This window comes from Calliphora vicina, chromosome 1 (assembly GCF_958450345.1).
Source record: "Calliphora vicina chromosome 1, idCalVici1.1, whole genome shotgun sequence".
Classification (NCBI taxonomy): Eukaryota; Metazoa; Arthropoda; class Insecta; order Diptera; family Calliphoridae; genus Calliphora; species Calliphora vicina.
Window position 1 is genome coordinate 143,632,574 of NC_088780.1, and position 16,999 is coordinate 143,649,572.

General features: G+C 28.2%; 1 protein-coding gene across 1 annotated transcript in view; it reads left to right on the forward strand.

Moving 5' to 3' along the window:
• side-III (sidestep III) overlaps window positions 1-16,999 on the forward strand; it is a 460,575-nt gene that overhangs the window by 372,714 nt on the left and 70,862 nt on the right. Inside the window, exon 8 of the mRNA XM_065503027.1 lies at window positions 12,821-12,951. Within this exon, the coding sequence (XP_065359099.1) occupies window positions 12,821-12,951 (131 nt within the window). The remainder of the gene's footprint in view (window positions 1-12,820; window positions 12,952-16,999) is intronic.

Genomic DNA, 16,999 nt, shown 5'->3' on the forward strand with positions numbered 1-16,999 from the left:
CATTTTTAAGAAGTTACCAATGCTAAATATCTATCATAGATATTAAGCAAATTTATATTACAAAATGTAAATAATTTTAAATTAGTATTTTCAATAAATCTTACTTATTTTGATAATAGTTAGGTAAAATATAGAAATATTATGCACACATCACAAAAATATATTCGAGTGAAAACTTTCATACATATTTATGAATTTCCCTGAAAAGTTGTAGGCTTTGAAACCAACAATTATTTTGTGAAATAACCTTTCATTGATTTTCGTATTTTTTTTTAGGAATTTTTTACGTGTAGTAGGAAATTCGTAGAAATATTTTATACTGGCAAGTTTTAGGAAATGTTATTTGCCATTTTGATTATTATTTCTTTTTTAAATACAATATTTTCACATTTGTTTTTCCATATTTTTGTTTTGTTTCAAAATAACAACACAAAACTTTTGCTTAATTTGCATTTTATTGTTTTTCATTTTTTGTTTGTTTCCCCTGTGGCTAAACATGAGTTATTCGTTTTATATATATTTTTTTCTTTTAGCAAATACATTCATATTTTTTAGCACAACAAAATAAAAACATAAAATAGCAGTGGAAACCCATGCACCTACACATATAACTTCAGGAATGGTAGGTTATTTTTGTAGCCTAAGCCAGAATTTGTTACTCATTTTCGCAATGTGGTGATGAAATTTGTACTGGCTTGAACAATTTAAATTATGGGGTATTATATTTAATTCTGGGCACATAAACAAAATTTCAAACCACACATTCTAGTAAGCTAGTTAGTAAAATTAAAAGATTAGAATTACCTCATGATTGTCTTAAATGCAGAAATTTAAAATTAAATAGAAACTATTTTCTACAAGAGCAGATCGTTGCTTTTGTGTATCAAAATAACTTTCAAAATTTTTGAACCTACATATGTATATATTTGACATAAAAGTTTTGTTAATTTCCCATGTTTTCTGCCACGAAAAACTAACTATTTATTTATTTCTAGCGATATTTACATATATACAAATAGTTTGTTATTTGTATGATAATTTTTTTTTTCTGTACATTCACATTTTACTATCTTTTAAAAATATTTTGCTTGGAAATGGCAATAGAAAAATATCAGTTTTTGTTGAAACCACCAAAAATACAAAACTAAAAAATAAACAACCAAAAAATATTTCATTGAATTGTGTTGACAGTGTTTTAGTTCTTACGGCGATAAAACGTTGCAGTTGTTGTGTGAACAACAAAATATTATTATTATTTTTTTTTTTTGTGGAATATAGTTCCTATTTTTAGTTGTTGGTTAAATAAATATTAAATTTAAAAACAGTTTAAATGCTCTCACTAATATTTTTTATTTAAATACAGAGTTTTAAATTCAATTTTAATATATTTTAAAGATATATTTGACGCCTTATCGGCTTCATATATAATTACTTTACATTAGAAAATTGACTAACTAATGCCCTGCACTGAGTGAATGAGTAAAAATATTATTCTTTCAAAGTTTCAAAAGAGATATGACCAATTATGGACCTATCGCCATACAAATATCCTATTTCGATAAAACATTTGTGTAGGGGCTAGGAGAAATAGATTGCCAATTTTTACCACTTAATAGTTTTCATTCTTGTGACGAAAATAATAATCGTTGCAAATTTTATCGAAATATCTTCAAAATTGCGATATCTACGAGCGAATTTAGAGCATGGATAGATGGACGGACGGACATCGTCATATCTTGAGTAATGATAAGTCGATTAGTATGCTTTATGGTGAGAATTAGACGAATATTTTTGTGCATCGGGTGTAAAATGCAGAAAGTCACTAACTCCAACCTGATGCCAATTAGCAACCAAACTTCCGTTGCCCCCGAAATCCACCTTCGTAAATGGTCGTGGATTATCCAAACACTGCGAAAATACATCTCCAGTATAGAAAAGGCCAGTTTATGGCACACGATAGAAATCGTTGGAAAGTCTTCGTGAACACGTTCCCCTAACATTCACTGTGGTTCCATATCAAAATCTAGGTGGACAAAATTATAAAAATCGGTATCTTCAGAATTTGGAGAAACGAACTTTTTCAGATGCTGAAAATCTGCTCTCCTCCAATACAAATGGGTTTTTCAATTGGACATTTCGTTTTCTCGACAGAAGCGCCAGAATTTCAAAAATTTTTAATCACATTTTCGTTAATTTTTTTTTAATATTTTACTGCTTAACTAAATTAAATATTTAACAATTAAAGATAACATAACAAAATTTTTAACCAATATAGTCTCAAATGTCCTTAAATTAATGGCATTACAATTTTTGAAATTTTTTATTTTCAAATACTGAAATTCCTAAAACGGGGAAAATGTGTTCCAAAAACTGAGTTTTTTTAGAAAAGTGCCTACTGTGAAGTTATTTACAGTACGATAGTAAAACTAGTTAGTAGGTATTTAAGAAACATATGGGGTTATCCAAATATGAATTTTTTTCGTGGATCGGTGCTTTGCCTTTTTAGACTTTTTTACTCAAACCGAAATTTTTCTTTTAAAATTGGTCAAGTTTGGATAGGACAAATTTTTCTTTACACGCTTTTGCATTAAGTTATCGTTCCGGATAATATAAAAATTGTATATAGTCCCGAAGAAATTTTTTTTCTACAAAAGAAAGAATATATGGGCTTTTTTGGGAAAAAACGTAAAAAATACGGCCCTTTTTACAAGTTCCAACTTTGGATGCGTATAAATTTTTATAGGGAAGAGATAACTGCTAACAAGTTGTTTTTATTTTATTTAAAATTTTATCGACAATATAGCTGATATTTTAGAAATAAATTTCTACCCTCCGTAGGCCCGCCATATCTAAAAAACCATAAAAAAATTAAAAAAAATAAATCAATAAACCTGAATATCTCTTCAACTAATAGAAATAACCTTCACTTGTAAGCGTAGTTTTTGTAGATCTGCTCAAGGACCATTTACATTAATTTCAGCTCATTCGGGTCATAAATGGATTTTTGGCGATTTTTTTAATAAATTTTACGCACTGGCCCCCTTGGCCCAAGGAAGCTGAACAAACGTAAATCAACTCGAAAACACCTCAGCACATGCCAATAGTTCCCAAGAAACCGAATTAGTGCCAAAAAAAAAAGTTTCTAAACCGCTGTGCGATATATGTTTGCTTGGATGAAATACAAGTCAACTGAACTCAGTTTCTAACTTTCTCCAACATTTTTATTTTCCTAATGCGTATGAGTAATATTTTTATATTAAATATCAATCATACTAAGCATAAGAGGAATTTACTGTCAAACTTTTCTGGCAAAAAAATCAGCACTTCTCCATTTATTGAAATACATTTTATTTCATTCATATATGTTTATGCGTATGTGTAATATTTATACATTAAATATCAATCATACGTTTAGTAATACCAAGCATACTAAGAATTTAATTTAAACATTTTCATTACATATTACCATTAAGACATAATACATAATGCAATTTATTTTAATTACATGCAAATTTGCATGATTTTGATCACAATATCGTTACAAAAAGAAAGTGTGAAATTGTGTGGCACAGTCATAAATTCTAAGCGTTTAATATATAAAAGCAACTTCTTCATTAACAATACTAATATGTGAAATTTTGTGTATTATATTTTAAAGTAAAAATAAATCTCAAAATAACCAACAAACCGCACACACACAAAGTTAAACACTTACTTTCAAATATCTAAAACTAATACAGGCAAACACAACATACTTTGGTGGTACTGGTAAAACTAAAAGAAAAATAAAAACAAATCCTACAGCCACTGCTGCTACTGCTACTAACAACAATATACACAAATAAACTTTTGTTATGTTAAAGTTCTTGACACCACTACTTATTACACAAACTTGCAGCACAGCAGAAACGAATTTTACTCCACATCTGACAAAAAGTATGGGGAAGATAAGAGGAAAACCAAAAAAGCATATATAAATATGCAAACGCGTATGGAGAAAATAAAAATGGAATAAGAGAGGGGCAAAGAAAAACTTTAAATAAAATTTCATGTCATTTAGCTAATTAATTTTACTTTACCCCCCTTTCGCTTTAACACACACACATACAGATGCACAACTACCCAGCAGTTCTAGGAGACAGTGCCGAACTAGTGATTTTACCCAACATTTAGGGTGCACGCAGAGAAAAACTTTAGTTGTGCATGTTTACTGTAACCATTTCAACATTAGCTCTGTTCAATAACTAAAAGTTGTTACTAGTTAGTAACAATTGTTACTGGAAAATCGTTCATTAACTCAAAAAACTTGCAAGTAGAGAAAAAATCAAGAGCGTATAAATTTTAGGGAGTGTTCTCTCGTTGCAAGCTGTTACAAGTTCTATTTTGAACTCGTAATAGTTAGCAGTTTATATCTAATGTTTTGTGCTATTGTTTATTTTATTTTTGTGGTGAAAAAATTTAAAAAAAAAATAATTTTCAATAAAATTGAAGAAAATGTGAGCATTTATACAATTTAAAAAGAATAAAATTAGAAAATAGTGTGTATTAAACAATTGTTGCTGGAAAAGCGTTTATTTACTTTTTACTATTTTTGAGAATTTAAGAGAATAAAAAAATTATTGCTTGTAACCAAACCTTCCTCCGCTACAGTGGATTGCTTTCTAAAGTGCAGTACAAAATAAACGTTTAAAGTGACTTCACTATAGGTTACAAAGACACACTAAAGTGCCTATTGACTTCACGCTATGTTACACGGGATATCACTATACTTAAGCAAAAATAAAAGTAAACTGTATGAGAATTATATGAAAACAATTTGTATAAAACCAGTTTGTACTAATTACTCACAAAATGTTTAAAGTGACTACACTCCAGATTACTTAGAGGCTTTTAAGTGACAATTGTTTTCATGCTAGATTACTTGGGATGTATAAAGTAACCAATTGTCTTATCTGTGCACTACAAAGAGCACATACGTGTCAAATGAGCAAAATATATAAATTGGAGACAGGCAAGTGATAAGACATTTGTGACAATTGCTGTCTTTATGGGATACATTGACTACTTGCTTAACTGCTGGGTAGTTATAGAAACACATAAACATTAATATAACTTACTAACACTACTCTAAAATGTATGTAAAATATAGCAGCCTTTTCTGCGTTTAATGTCAAACAAAATATGAAACTAACACAGAGAGAGGTTTTCAAAAATTAAAAGAAAAAGTTTTTTTAAATATAGTTTTTTTTGGGGGGTAGGGTTTGTTAAAGGCTTCTAGCCTTCTTTGCCGTCATAATGTTACTGAATGTTTGAAAATTACATGGATACTTGTGATAATTTTGTATATAGTATATGAGTATTTTAATTTTTTTTTTATAAATAAAAGGCAAATAGTTAAGAAAAAGTTTTTCGCAATTTTTTGTTTTTTGAAAAAAGTTAATTACGTAAAACAAACAATATATGTATATACTCTAGTATATACCATTCTAAGAGAATTATTTATAAGCTTAAAAATTAAATTGCGAAAACTTTTATTTTGTCACAATAACAAAAACAAAAATCGAGAATGAAGCCAAAATGAATATTTTGAAAGGCATTTAAATATATAGAGAAATTTAAAGTTTTCAAAACAAAAACTCTTTCACAACTAATTTGGTAAAATGAATGTAATGAAATTTGGCTGTTAGTGTTTTTAAATGTATAGCAGCTTTTTAATATATTTTTCGGAATGTTGTTTTAAATTCTTTATTGGTTTTTTATGCCTCGGTTTTGAGCGAAAAATTATCAGTAGCGGGTTAAATTAAATGGGGCATATGCTGTAGTCAAGAATGTGTTAGAGTACTGTACATGATGACTCTTTGGTTGTCATGATGTCGAGAACTGTCATTTTAAATTATTAGTATAATATGAAACATAAAACCAAGGTGCCATATTTTGCGGCCTTATAATAACGAATTCTGTAAGGATCGTAATATGATTACTTCAAAATATGTTACGATCATGTATGACAATATATGCTAGGCCTATATTTTATAATAAAATTACACTATTAATGATCATAATATGTTTGTACTACAATTATAAATCGTACCATAATATGTCCCTTTAAGATCATGGGCAATTCCACGAGAATGACAACCACAACGGAAAAACCTTTGAAACTTTTTTTTAGCATGTAGTATGAAATGAATTTGACTCTGAAATTTTTTTTGCTATTATATATCGATGGCTTAATATAAAAAAGGCGTAACTAATTTTTTATTTTCAAAAATTTCTATGAAAACATAATTATTTTAAATAACTACATTAAAATTTTAAATAAGAAATAAGATGTGATGTCTCTTCTTATTAAAAATTGCATTTAAACTTTTTTTGTGTCTAAAATTTGATGGATTTTATTAATTTTTTTTCTTCTCCTGTAAAGTAGCAAAAAATCGAGTTGCGCCTTTTTTATATTAAGCCATCGATATACTGAAACCGAGTATATATTTTCTATTTATTTTTTTAGTTTATGTATGGATATATTTTAACATATTTAAATAGTTTTACTATAAGAGAAAAATCTGTCAGGTACGATATTAAATTTTATTTATTATAAAATCGTCCAATGGTTGTAAAGGAAAAATATTTAGTTTACTGTAAGAAATTAAAAGAAAACCTAACGCCTCTCACCATTCGCAAATTTATATTTTGGACAACAATGTTTCGAAAGAACTTATTATTTTGTTTACTATATTGTACTCTCTGAATGGAACATAAAGACCAAATTATTTTTCAAATACTCTTAGCATGTTCTGACATAGTATCATCCAATTATAATAAAAACAAGACACAAAAAATAAGGACATGAATTTCGAGATATCATCTTCAAATCATACTAATTGTTAGATACTATTTCTGATTATGATAAAATTTTTTTTTTTTGTAACATATTACAATAATCAACATCCTACGATAAATATAAATATATAAATACATTTTTTTCAAATTTGTCCCTAAATTTCAATTATCCCGACAACGCTTCATGGCCCCTTTCTGAATTTTATATATGATTTTAATAATATAATGGCTCATATTTATGGAAAATCTATAGAAAGTGGAAAAGGAAACAGATTTCCTGTTTTGAGGAGAAACTGATCTTTCTATTTTTCATGCATGTATTGAATAATATGAATATTAAACCTATTTTTCAATTCGTCCTAAAAGACTGACAACCGGAGAATAATTGTCGGATTTCGGTAACGGTATTAAATTATGATAAACCACAGTTTCAGCTAAACCCGAACACGAAAGTATAGCTTGATCAACTTATAATTGTATAAGGACCCAGAATATATGCACATATTTTGGAGTATCTACGATCAATATTTTGATGTATTACAAAAGCAATGACAAAATCAATATTTGTATATATTAGATATGTTCAATAACTAAAAGTTGTTACTAGTTAGTAACAATTGTTACTGGAAAAGCGTTCATTAACTCAAAAAACTTGCAAGTAGAGAAAAATTCAAGAGCGTATAAATTTTAGAGAGTGCTCTCTCGTTGCAAACTATTACAAGTTCTATTTTGAACCCGTAATAGTTAGCAGCTTATATTTTATATGTTTTGTGTTATTGTTTATTTATTTTCAATATTACTTTTGTGGTGAAAAAATATAAAAAAAAGAATTTTCAATAAAATTGAAGAAAATGTGAGTATTTGTACATTTTAAAAGGAATAAAATATGAAAATTGTGTGTATAAAACAATTGTTACTGGAAAAGCGTTCATTTACTTTTTACTATTTTTGAGATTTTAAGAGAGTAGTTTTATAAATTTTGATTTTATTCTCTCGTTGCAAGTATTTATTGGGAAAGTAAATGAACAGAACTATTGTTATTATTACTTATCATTTGAAGCTCTGAATTAAAGTACAATAGTTTCATAATTTCTACTATCATCTACTTGTACTAGTAATTCAAAAAAATCTACTGCGTCCTTTTCATTTCGCGCTTACAATATCTTTGTTCCAATTATACACATAAATCATACAATTTAAAACGCAACACTTCTAGACTTGTCTTATCCCTTTTTCAATTTACCCAAAAAAGCAAAAAAGAAATCCCATAATATTGTATTACATTATCTTCTTTAAGCCCCAATTTATACTCGTTATTAAATACGCTCCTTTCTGGAGGAGAAAAGCACACAGAAAGTAGTTTTTATGATAGTAAACTGATACACATAAACTCCTATGTCGTGTATTCAGCTGTAAGTGTACATCTACATTAGACCTGCCCTTTAAAAGTAGATTTGCTAAAAATTGTTCTTATTTTGTTCATTACTGTTGCAAAATTTGAGGAAAATCAGATAACTGGAACTAGGAATTCGATTGAAAATTTTGAAATTGTGTAAACATTGCTACATTTTTCGATTTTTTTACAAAACTTCCTATTTACATAATATAAAACAAAACAACCGTTATCTCACCCTTGTGTGGGAAACCACACAAAAGTAAAATTTTTATGCATTTTGCAATTTCTAGACATTTTCTGCCTTATAAATTTATTACAGAAAATGAGATAATGAGATATTTAAAAAATTACGTTGCTAAGTCTGGTGTGTGGTTTTTCACACACATGAAATTTCTATGTATTTTTCAGTGTACAGTATTTTTTGTCGTCAAATATACTGTTTCGGCCATACAGGTGTAAGCGTAATCATAACCGAAATGTTTATGTAAAATTTATTTAAGATAAACTAATTGATGAGATAAAAAAACAACATATTTTACCAGCATTTCTTGTAAAAAATGGCTCTTAACAGAACTTATGCATAAAAAAACCTTTGTGGAACTTAGCAATAGAGTGGAATATTGTAATTTATTAATTGGCCAAACTGGCTTTTCAGACAAAGACATTTTCAGACTAAATACAAAAGCCATAAAGTCGATTTTCAGTCCATAAAGCTGACTATTATTTTAAATTTCGTACCATAAAACAAATTTCAAATATGGGCAAGTCCCAGAAACAGTCTACCAACAAAAAAAATGTTAAATGAATCAAACTTGGAATTCTTAATTGTAATATTAGACTAGATATGTATGTATATTATATTTTATATATATACAAAATGTATTTCGATGGTCAGTCATACAAAAATGATTACCAAATCCAACACTAGCTCAGATAATATTACACAAAAAAATTTTAATTTTTTAATGCGTTTTTATCATTACTTAAATGTTAACAAGATGGTTCGATTGACAGCTATATTTTTGACCATTCAATTTAAATACAAATTAATTTTGAGTAATTTCACTTTGCATGGAATTTTTCGCAACTTCTCACGGAAAAGGAGATCATTTTCTAGCATCTGGATAATTTGTAACGAGCGTCACGTAACGTGCGTCACAAAATGCTCTCGGCTTTTTATGAAAACGGCAAACGTTTTTTCAAGCAAATAGGTTATATTAGAATTCTCTTTCATTCCTCTTTCTTTTAGGAATAAGATTTTGTGTGCTTTATTATGCCAAATTCGCTAAAATTACGAATAAAAACTTCAACTTTTAATGTTACTTCCACTTTTTGTAAAGTGCGTCACAAAAATTTGCGATCAATTATTTCGCAAGAAATGGCAATTAAAAGGAAATGTCTTATGCCATTTGTAATTGCACTTAAATCTCAGTATAGCGTATAGTATACGTTGGAAGCAGTGTTGCCAGGAGCTGGCGAAAAAAGAAGCTATATTGGCTTCAAAAAAGGCCAGAAAAAGCTAAACCGCTTTAGAAAAAAAGCCAAAAAAAAAAGCTAAAATATTATAAATTAAGAATTTTGGTTTATATTTATTTTTAAATAAAAAATTAGAAAATATGTTCATAAAATTCATCTGCTTTACTTAAAGGAAGTACTAAAAAGTTAAATACTAGATTAACCATGTCAGAAAATGGACATTGTTGGTTCTATATTTGTCCATTTGTAGTTTAATATATTCTGCCCCTGAGCCTTAAGCTTCGTAATTTTATTAGCACTTTAATTTTTCACTATCAATATGACATAATATATTTTTTTTGGTTTTACTACTTTATTATCAACGGGAAAAAAATTGATTTTGCGTAGAGTTTTCATATGGTAATCTTTGTCGCAATTGCTCAATTAGTTTAATTTGTCGTATTATTTTTGTCATAATCTTCACTAATTAAAACGTTCTTTATTTTATCTCTCATTCATCAAACTAGTATGAAAAATGTGTCAAAAACATTAAACAATTTTCAATTGGCGACGATAATGGATCAAATTCCTTGAATTTTAAATCAGAAAACAGCAAATGATTTATTTACTTTTTTACTTTGTGCAATACTGGTTTTAAAAAAATATGGTACGCCAAATTATAATCAGTGTATTAATTACTTAAAAGCTTGGCTTTTTAGAATTGCTGGTTTGACGAAATTAAAACAAAATGGGTTTTAACTCGAAGCATAGATCCACAAGACGTTTAACGGCTATTGATCGCCATCGAGTATCACAAGCCTTCAAGAGTTTGTGGGGCTCTTGTCCATTATATAATGATGAATATAATGTGTAATAACAATTTTGTCTTGAAAGAGAATTTGCTAGACATTTAAGCTTTCAGATATAAAATACTCTATTTCATTTTGAACCACTTGATATTGGCAATTGTTATTTGTTCTTTTAATACTGCACAATTCTTGAGTATGTTGAAAAGCTAAATGAAAATCAGTAATGAATTAAAATGAAAATGGTTCACAAATATAAATTTAGCCTTTTGATTTACTCTTTAGTCTCGAAATTTTTAGCCTTTTTTAATTTCAAAAAAGGCTATTTTGAAATTAAGAAAAGGCTAGAAAAAAGCCACGAAGCTAAAACCAAAATTTCGAGGCTAAAGAGTAAATAAAAAGGCTAAATTTAGCCTCAAAAAGGCTAAACTGGCAACACTGGTTGGAAGTATCTTATTTGAAAAACCAAAAAATGTTCATATTTAAATATGGAAACGTGTACGAATGAAACGTTCATCATGCAGGATTTGACCATATAGTAATTTAAAATGTTGTTTTATTATTTCAAAAAAAGCTTTTTGTTTTGAACTTTTATGAACATTTTGTTGTTTTAATTTTTTGAAATTTCTTTTTTTTTATTTACATTCATTGACAAATATTTTGAATTGTTTGAATGTTTATATTGGAAAAAGTTTTGAAGCTTTTTTCAAATAATAGCAAAAGTTCTATTTTAAAATAAAGTCGACTTTAACAAAAATTAACTTTAAAATTTCTTTCATAGTTAGGGTATTTGCTTTTAAAATTTCAATAAATTTTTCTTCGTGAGTGATTCTCGGAAGTATTCCTAATATGAGCCTTATATAAAATGCATGTTTTCCATGGATTATCCGTTAAAATAATTTTCGGAAGTGGGACTTATGTGGGAACTATGAACAATTATGGACAGATTACAATGAAATTAGGTAGTATGATTTCTTCTACTATGAAACTTTTATTAATTCCAAAATTGTTATGAAAATAAAGTCGTGAAAATGAATTTGGAACTTGGACCTTGTGTTGGAGCTATGGTCAATTACACAGTGCAAAAAACACACACATGACAGCATAGTTTCGACTCTTCTACAAAAGGGCAATAAAACCCTATACTTAGTTTGCCGATTTTGGTGAGCAATTTTTTTTATGAGATTCCAAATATGTATTCTGAAAATCAGTGAGCCCTCAAAAAAAATATCATCAGATTTTGGCGAACAGATAATTCAAACTTGGTGATACCGCTATATATGGCAATAACATAGCTAAGTGTCCACGAAATAAATTTGTTTAAACTACTTGCTAAAAAATTGCTTTTTCGTATCATTTTTTGAAAAAATTTAGGAAGAACTTTTTTTTAAAAATATAATTTACAGAAACTCCTAACAATATTTAGTAAAGTTGTAGATACGGCAAAGCTGAATAACTCTTGTGAACATATCAGTGGACTCTAAATATCTCATAAAGATCATTTGATCATACCTTAAAAATTTAAGTTTTTTACTATTTTTTGGCGCTAAAACAAAGATTGTGATTTCCTCTAGGATAGGAGGGTATGTGAAATAATGGACCAATTTGAAACAGTTTTTCTAAAACTCAAAACAATAATCATAAAAATAGTATTTATATTTTAAGGGCAGGTTTAATTTGTATAAGTAAGTGTAACTATAAGTGAACATTGTTGCATTTTCATGTTCATGGGTTTGGCACAATGCGTGTATGGCAACTTAAACAACTCTATAAAATTTACGATTATTACAATGTTAACTGTATGAAAAGGGGCGTTAATATGTGTATATGGTTGGCTAAAGATTTTAATGAAACTTTAAATAGCAAAAACATGTAGGTATATTTATGAAACAAAACCAAACGATTTTTTGTTTAAACTATTTAACTAGGCGTATTATACAAGGCCGCAGATAAGCATACATATGTATGTATTTAAAATAAATTAAATTGTTGGCAAAGCAAAAATAAAATAAAAACTTAAATATTAATGAAGTAATTGTAACAGAATTTTACCTTTTACTTTTTCTTTTTTTCTTCATAAACCACATACTTTCTACGCTCTCTGGCACATTCATGGATACATGCATCTTTAAATAACCTTACATGCCATGGATGAAACGTTATTACGATGTCAAATCAAAAACGGAATAACAAAAATACATACAATACTCACAAACTTCCGGTTGACATGTTTGTCAACATGTATGTATATGTGAATGTGTGTGCATGTTTGTAACAATGTTTAACATGACCTTACAATAAAAATGACAATCATGATAATCAGATCCACCACAAGTAACATTGTCATTAGGCTCAACATTGAAACCGGATGACATTAAAGAAGGCGATGATGTTTATTTCGAATGTCACATTAAAGCAAATCCTAAGGAACATCGTATCACTTGGTCACATAACGTAAGTATAATTTTCAAAATTTTCTCGCTAGTGCTCATATACATAAATACAATACACATTCATAAACACGCAAACGTATTGCAAATGTTGTTATAATTTTCTTATAAATATTAAATAAGTTTATCTTTGATTTGTATTTTGGTTTTAAGTTAATACATATGTATATACCAGAGCTGTAAATAAATGATTTGGATTTGATTTTTAATTCATAATGAATAACAAAAAGCATTTAGCTATGACCTTTTCCCATCTTGCTGGTGATATACGGATTCCGATCTCATCTTTCGATGCCAATAACGAATCAAGACAGTTTCGGATAGTCTGTTCTGAAGTGAAGCGTAACTCAGAGATGTCGTTTTCAATAGATTGACACAACTAGTAGTAGTGATGGTCTGGTCAGACTTCAGCAGCTCATAATACATATAACACTTTTGCACCCACCAAATAAAGAAAATTACGCCTTGGATATTTGGCTTTGTTGGAGATACGGCTGGTTGGCCGGGCTTCACATACGATCTCTCTGGGGTTATCTTAATGGATCTATCTTTCATCGCAAGTAATGATTCGGTGCAGAAATGATTTTCTTTTATAGAGTTCAAGTATAACGTCGGACATGCAAAATTATCTTTCAAGGTCTCAGCTTCAATTCCCAAACATTTTGAAATTTCTACTTAAATAGTTTGCAATTATTTTGCAAGCTCTTGTTGAGTTGTACAACAATCTTCATGGACTAATGCCTCAAATTCTTGGACTTTAAACTTGTTCAATATCTAGCTGAGAATAAATGACAGATACGTACACTTCAAATATAAGTTATTAAAGACAAAAACAGCGTTCAAAAGATACTTCATCTGTTGTTAATCCCGCATTGTTAAAGCATGTACCCAATAATTTATTTTATAAATTCTTTTGGTTGCAAAAAAACCTTTCTTTTTGGTTAGAAAAAAAGCTTTTCCTTTATTAAAAGTTTATTCACATTCACTATCGAATCGAATACATTCAAAAAATTTTAATTCAAAATTTAAGTAATTGTCTAAATGATTAAAACTATCACTCAATAATTAATCATACTTTTACATACATGATAAATACAGATTTTGTTTCTAATAAAATAACCTGCATTTGAGTTCTAATTTTAAATGTGAACTAAATAATGTATATTTACAATAAGACCCTAATCATGTTAGTGGTTAGATCATTTAATATTATTAGATATTTATACATATACACAAATTTAATTTCAATTCTTAGCTTATATAATGCAAATGGTACAGTAACCATACAAATTTCCTTAGATTTGTTAGTTAATATGAGTATGAAATTAAGTTTTATGTTAATTTGGAAAAGGTTAAACATGATTTTTGTTGCTAAGTTAATTAGTAAAAATAAATAAGAAATTGTAGTATATCAAGCCGAACCATATAATAAACTTAACTGAGTATATGAGTAAAAAGAGTTTTATTTAGATATTTAAATTTAGTCTCAAAGTACATTGATTTAGAAAATGGGCACAAATGCTATAGTGATTTTCAGTTTCAGCGATTTAACATTTTATGTGTTTTTGCCTATAAATCTATATATATAAAATAGTAACGTTACTGAGCGACTGACTGATTCAGCATCGTCCAGGCCATTCGCCAAAAGGTTAAGACATTAATTTTAAAGTATTGGGTCCCCTCGCACTAAGAAGATCCTTTTTATTTAATTAAAAATATTGCATTTGGTACTTTTTTGAAATTAGAACCTATTAGGGCACTGTGGTTCCAAATCAAAATCTAGGTGGACAAAATATGAAAAACGGTATCTTCAGAATTTGGAAAAACTAAGTTTTTTCGGAAGCTGACAGTCTGCTTTCCTCCAGTACAAATGGGTTTTTCAATTGGACATTTCGTTTTCTCGACAGAAGCGACAGAAGTTCAACAAATTTTGAATCATATTTTCGTTAATTTTTTTAATGTTTTACAGCTTTACTAAATTAGATATATCTCAATTGTTTTACAATATAGAAATTCATACTTCAAAACATATACAAACACTGATATAGGCTTTTATTAAGTGGATATCTTATATTTATGGGTGTCTCCATCTTCCTGTTATAGTTCTTTCTTGGGTCTCAAATATACTGATATTTTTTTTTCTAAGAATATTATATAGCTTGCAAAAAAAAAGACCGTCGAAGCCCGTCCAATGACTATATACATCATTTAAAGAAACTTCTGGGGAATGTCTTCGTAAAAAATTTGTAGCCGCCAGCAAACGCCGAAATACTTTTTTTTTATTTTTATGGAATGGAATTTTTAGAAATATTTTTTTTTATTATTGATTTTTATGTATCTAGACCCTATTGTAACTTGAAATATAATAAATACAGATCTTTTTAAAAATTTAGTTTCAGAAACACATGAAAACGTATTTTTTATATTGATCTTTTAAACATTTTTTTTGGAATCGGAGATACCAATTGGTTTTTCTCGAAAATTTCAAAATTTAAATCTCAGGTACGGAAAAACTATAAGAGATATTTTCATAATTTTTTCACACTTTTATTCCTTATTATATTCTCAATAAATCCCAATGAGATGATCAAAAAATTCTGAAATTTGTTAAACAAAATTTTTAAAAATTTTAAAATAGAGTTTTGAAACTGCCGTAAAACAAATTTTTTTTTTTGGTCATACCTGCGAATAGGTTAACGGTATCCTACGAAGATAAAAACTCATATACAAGTAAATATGAATATATTTTAAGTAAAAATGAGCTTTTATTTTAATATTTATCAAAATATGTTAATTTTGTTCCTACATTTCTTGTTCTAGTTGCTGAGACACGTTAATGGCCTGGCGAATTTTTAATAACTTTAACAGTTTTTGACCAATTTCTGTTTTTTATGTCTCATTAGAACGACAATTACGTACACATTTCAATTCTTTTATATTAAATTGTAAAGGTAATTTTTTAATTGCAAAATTTTTACAAAAAATGTAAAAATGCATTTTTCCCTCTTATAAATCCATCTCAAAACTTTAGGGGGCTTGCGGAACGTCTTAAACCCAACCGATTTACCTAAAATTTTTTCAGGATGATTCAGATTACAAATTTTCACCAAACTGGGGGGTGAGAAAGGCCAAAATCCAACTTTCGTTTATTAAGGGCCACCCTAATATAGATATCCAAAACAAATTCAGCAAGAGTAAGTTTTATATAAGCTGAACTCATCCTACCAAATTTTGTGATGATCGGTCCACAATTAGTTATAGCTACTATATAACCCCACTTCCGAAAATCACTTTAATGAGTATAGATTTCATAAAAATGTTGGCATTCAAATAAAATTCAACACAAATAGGTTTCATCAATACAGAAGTCATGTTCCCTAATTTTATGGCGATTGGTCGATAATTAGATTGGTGTAGTGTATCATATGGTCGGGCTTGACCGACTGTACTTTCTTACTTGTTTAATATTTTAAATTGTTAAACTTATCGACATCAACGTTTGCTGATGAATGGTACTTTGTCATTGCGGAAAAGACGTATTTCATTACTGGTGAAACCTGAAAATATCTAGTGAAGATTATGATGATGAGAAAAACGTAAACAGCTCCATCTACTTTTTCGAAAACAGAACTAAAATTTTTTTGATTAAATTAGGTTATTCAGTAATTGCAAGTTATTGCACTTAGTTTTAAGCATATTCCAAAAACCTCAATAAACTATTTTGGTGATATTTCTCGTACCAGCTAATAATTTTTGAACTAGCTTGAGTTCAAAAAGACATCATTAAATTGGGCTTAGTTTTAAGCTGATAAGGTTCATGAACTATTTTTTGCTTTCAAACTCATCTGTGCTTTTAATATAAAAAAAATCGCTGGTACAGTTTACTGTCTAAAGATATAATACCCACTGATGACGCTGATGGATATAATACCCAAATCTAATACATATATATCTGCTTTAAATAAAGACCATCTCTATATACAAGCTTTCTGTGATTAAATTCTTCTTTTCACGATTTTAACGGTTGAATCCTTATTTTCCATGTTTTTTTT